At 32.3% G+C, this 5,271-nt stretch overlaps 1 protein-coding gene across 1 annotated transcript; it reads right to left on the reverse strand.

Annotated features, from left to right (window-relative positions):
- Positions 1-3,676: 3,676 nt before the first annotated feature.
- On the reverse strand, positions 3,677-5,045 carry LOC107815057 (heat stress transcription factor B-4-like). Its single transcript, XM_016640569.2, has 2 exons — positions 4,640-5,045; positions 3,677-4,529 (listed from the first exon to the last, which is right to left on the reverse strand). The coding sequence occupies exons 1-2, from the start codon at positions 4,886-4,888 to the stop codon at positions 3,720-3,722; spliced, it is 1,059 nt and encodes a 352-aa protein (XP_016496055.1). The 5' UTR covers positions 4,889-5,045; the 3' UTR covers positions 3,677-3,719.
- Between the last annotated feature and the right edge of the window lie 226 nt (positions 5,046-5,271).

A 5,271-nucleotide genomic window follows, 5' to 3' on the forward strand; every position in this document is an offset into this window, starting at 1 on the left:
AAAATTCAAATTTTCCCTGATTAAAAATGAAAAATTATTTACCATTCCGCCACGACCCTTATTGATTACTATAATTTACGCTCTATTATTAGTCAATAAGTATTCAAAGACATGCACCCACAAGATGAAAAGTTAGAGAAAAGCAATCAATTGGGGTCTTTAACTAATTTAGGCATTGTAGACAAGATAAGATCCCAAATGAAATCAAGATGGATTCTTCTATAGGGCCAGTCCTCTGAATTTATCAAATTGTCCTCAAGTAATAATAAGTACGTTGTTAATTTAGCACTTACTAGTATCTAGGAAGCAAGCCTTAACATGATTGCACGTTTCGAAAATTGTAGAAACAGAAAAAGGTTCAAACCTTCTACTCGTTTAAAGTAGAGAAAATAGATGCTTCTAAAACTTTACATATACATGTAATTTAATTAGTACTAGTACTATTCATAGTTTAAATCGTCAATAAAGGTAGTATACCGAAGGAAATGTCAATAAAGCGTATACTAAAAAGACTCGACATAGAAAATTCCAATCTTTACATCCACTTTATTAATAAAAATATTTATAAATATTTTTTGAAAAGAATTTTAAACTTTATTTGTATTTTGCTTTCCCAAATTTTAAAACTGGTGTCATGGTCCAATACGGCTGTTAAGCAACACACCAACACTTCGATTAAAGTATCTTTAACCGGATGATCCGTATTTCACTTTTTTCTATAGAGCCAAATATTCCCATTCCACCACCTTTTCTTTTCCTTTTCCTTTCTTCCCTTCTTCTCTTTTTTTTTTTTTCAATCGAAACTAGGTGTAAATATGGAAAAACAAATATAAAAAAATAACCAAATGCATGAAACATTCCATGTTCATGTAGGATTCGGAGAAAGGACACACCTCGAAAAGTATGATATAGGTAGTCTACCCTAATACAAGTATCAGTGTCTGATTACATGGCTCGAACTCATGACTCATAAGTTACATGAAGACAACTTTATTTTTACTTCGAACAGAGGTGGGCGCGCATGATGAGTCGAAGGTTCACCGTCACTCGAAAATTTCGACAAAAACTTTATATATGCTACAAATATCTTAAAAGAATAGTTAGATATTAGTATAGCTCTCGTATCAATTTTTATAAGCAATGATAAATTTATATTGACTGTCATAATACCTAACGATCGCCGAATATTGGGTCCATCTCTTACTCCAAAGTAGGGATGTTCATAAAAATCCGAAAACCCGAAGCAAACCGAAAACCAAACCAAACCGACCAAAAAAACCGATACTTTCTTATTTGGTTTGGTTTTGGTTTTAAAATTTAAAAACCGATCAAATTTGGTTTGGTTTTGGTTTTAATTAAAAAAATCCGAACCAAACCGAATATAGGAGTAGCTATTTTAAATTTATTATTACACCTATATATATGTATACTTTTATACAAAGTTTTAAAAAATTTATAGTAAATATTAATCGTTTGCTCTTTTAGTACAGTTCTTTACCTTTGCATTCTAGTTTAATTGGTAGTTTTCTTTTGTTAAGTGTAAGAATCTATTTCATGTTAAAAATAATATATTTTTAATTAAGTCCTTAAATTATTCATCACTATTTGATTCAATTATTATCAATATATCTTGGTAAATAATATATTTCTTTAAGGGCAATTGATTTGATAGTGTTACGTTGAAAATGTGGTCATCGAAATGTGTGTTTGGTAGTGTATGTCGTATATTTAAGAAAAAACCGACAAATAACCGAAAAAACCGAAAAACCGACATAAACCGAATCCAGAAAAAACTGACTTACTTGGTTTGGTTTGGTTCTAATATTTGAAAAACCGACTTAATTGATTTCGTTTCTTTTTAGAGAAAAACCGATCCAAACCGAACCATGAACACCCATACTCCAAAGCTCTCCTTCTAAGTATATATATAGAGTATATATCTTTCTACAAAAACTGTACTACACGTGCAGCTTCCTGTCACGTGCCTCTTCCTTCTTAGAAAAAGACAGAAGGAAAGTCCAAACCCACCCTTCATTCAAACTAGCTAGGTTTAGGGTTTTTATATTTTTTTCTCTTCGTATGAGACCAAATAATTGCATGAGCCAAGATTTTCTATGCTCCCTTTACTACCACTTTTTTGTTATACAAGATTTGAGAAGCCTCTTATTTTTCTCCATTTCTTCTTACTTTTCATTTGGACTAAATCTACTGCTTTCAGTTCAAATTATGTAATATGCAAAAAATTAAAAATATGCGCATATTAAAATATCACACTTATTCTGCTGAATTTAACTTTTGAATTGAATCCTAAGTGTGTGAGATTTTTTTTTAATTAAGAGAAAAAAAACAGTAAATTTAAAAGATAAAAAAGAGAAAATAACATTAATCAAGAGAAAAGCAAAAGCAAGTAGAGATGCTTGGTCAATCTTTATATTGAAACTTTAGAACAAGCAAAGTTACAGGGGAAAAAGGAAAGATGGTTTTCTTAACCACCGGTCAAAACCCATCTGCCTCTCTTTCACTTTGCTTAGGCAAAAATCCAAAGAGTGACTAATGATAAAGAAGTTGAAAGAAAAAAAATCAAAGAAAGAAGAAAAGAGAAAAAGGATCCAAAGAAGGTTTCAAAGAAAACAAAATCAGATACTTAAAGTAGGAAAAGACATAGGTTTTTCTTCTGGTCTTCAGAAGAAGTATAGAAGCTAGCCTTGATAGAAACGTTTCATAAAACATAATTTTTTCAGTCAGTTTCTCAACAAAAAAAAACATTTTACTATCATCGAATAACCAACTATTTTATATATTTATTTGGCTTTGCTCTCTGTACATGATTTTGTTCTCATCTCTGTGTTTGTTTCCTCACTTTTTTGTTACTGACCGTGCAGTTCAGTAAACGAGAAATTGAGATACTACACAATCTTAATCACATAAGCCATTATGATTATGAAGTCTTACTTTTCCTGAATCATAGTTTACTTTCTTGCTGATAATAATTGTGATAATTACTTCAATAATTACCATATCCTTAGTGCTAATACTAGTACTAACATTTTAGCCTAACAATTTTGAAATACTCGAGCACATTTTCGAATGTCAGCAGCTTTTCTCCCTCTCTCTCTTTTTTCTTGATTTTAAAATTTACATTTCAACTCTGAGAACCAAAGACACGTTTTTTTTTTTTTTTTTTTTGAGATATGGCCATATTTGTACGTACCATTCAGTAATGAATTGATCAGAGAAAGCCCCAGAGCTAAAATTTGTCAATGGACTGAACGTTGTTAAGCTTTCTACATTAGTTGAACTGAAAAAGAGAAAGCTTTCAGCGCCTTACTTTCTCTCGTGTGCATTAATAAATGCAACTGAAAATATTTCAGAAAGAAAGGAGGAGAAGGAGATCGAATTAGAAAGACCATTAATCGAGGGCAAGTAAATAAATGCACCACTGAAAATAAAATAAAAAAGGAACTAATTAAAACGATACTTTTCTTTTTTCAACTCTAACAAAAACCCACCTTAATTAATGGTTTGACACATAATATTACCAACACTAAAGTTATATTTACAAACTGGATTAACACATATGACAAAAACTCACACGCACGCACAACTTCTCATGATCGATCTACTAACATTTTAAAAAAATGTAAAAGGCTAAAAATAAGGTACTAAAAAGCTAGAGGGAGTAAGAGAAAAACTTGATATTTCTTGAATAATAATAAAGTCTAAGAAGAAGAAGGGGGCATAAGATTTAATCCAAGGTCATCTTTTTCCAAGACTAAACGAGCTTTGTTAGTCTCCACCATTTTAAAAGAAGAATATTCAGGGTGGACTCTTTTCTTGGACATAAGTGGAACACCAAATAGTTTAGTACTTCTATTAATACCCATATCAGCTGCTGCTTCTTCAAGAATTGTCACACTGCTACTTTGTGATGTCTTACTTGGAGAGTTCACGTTGTTGAAATTGCTCATCATTATATTCATTCCATTGTTGATCATTCCTTGTCTAGGATTAATCATATGTTTTTGGACAATAGGAGTAGCAGAAGCAGGTAATAAAGAGGAAGGATTATACGAACTACTAGGTGCAACTGGTTTGACATGGTTTTGAACAAAGTAAATAATGTCATTGTATAGTTTTCTCATATGAGCAAGTTCGGACATAAGCATATTGTTGCTTCTTCTTAGCCTCTCATTATCTTCTGAAAGAGCAGTGACAGTAGTGTTGTTATTATTGGAAGAAGTTATAGTTGTAGGTGAATCGCACCAATTGATATTGGGTTGTTGTTGTTGTAGTAGTAGTTCGTCTGAGTCAGGTGGTGAAATGCTAAGCCTATTATTATTTGGGTAATTTGGAAAAAAATTCGGACTACTCATGTTCATTTGATGGTTAAGGGAATGGTGGTGATGATTCATAGATATTTGTGGTTGAGCTGTTTTTCTACGATGGATCTCGCACAGCAAATGTTTTTCTCCTCTTTTGAAAAACTCATTAGCAAACTCCCACCTGTCTGGTACAATTTTCCTAAAACCCTAAATACACCAAAAACCAACAAAAAAAATTAGAAAATCTTGATAATCTTTAGTATGGAGTATTATATTTTTTGAAGAGAAAATGAAGGAAAATAGTAAGTAGTACTTACATAGGTATTGAGTTGGCGGACGAAGCTAGAGAAATTGTTGTGTTTGAAATAATTAGGGAGAAGGTCACGAGCAAATTCAGGAGGACGCCAAACAATAAAAGTAGAGTCATCTTCACCCCAAGAAACAATATGGTCAGTAGTTGGATCATCAACTAGTTGGTATGTTTTGGTTAAGAATGGAGCTGGAACTGATTTGTGTGAGTCTAAAGATAGTAATATGCCTTCGCAATTGTCTAACATCATAGCCATTGATTGAACAAAGAAAAGAGTAGAAATGTGTTTCTTGAATATTTAGAGAGAAAAGAGGAGAGTGGCAACACTGGAACAAGATGACAAGAAAACAATGTTAAGAAGAAGAGAGAGTGAGGGAGGTAATAAGGAGGTTATTTTTGTGGATGGGGTGGGTGAGGGGGGTAAGAAGAGAGGGGGGGGGTTTATATTTTACCGAAGGGCACCTCGGTTATGTAGTGAGAGAGAATAAGTGTCTGTATGTCTAGGACTGTGGAAATAAAGGGCCTTTCAAGACAAACCCGTGACATTTCTTTCTCCTCTTTCTACTGACTTTGATCCTCTCACGCACACTACAACTATATAAAAATGGATCTTAATAAGGTAAGTATAATTTTTTTTTT

This window comes from Nicotiana tabacum, chromosome 16, assembly GCF_000715075.1.
Source record: "Nicotiana tabacum cultivar K326 chromosome 16, ASM71507v2, whole genome shotgun sequence".
NCBI classification, from domain to species: Eukaryota; Viridiplantae; Streptophyta; class Magnoliopsida; order Solanales; family Solanaceae; genus Nicotiana; species Nicotiana tabacum.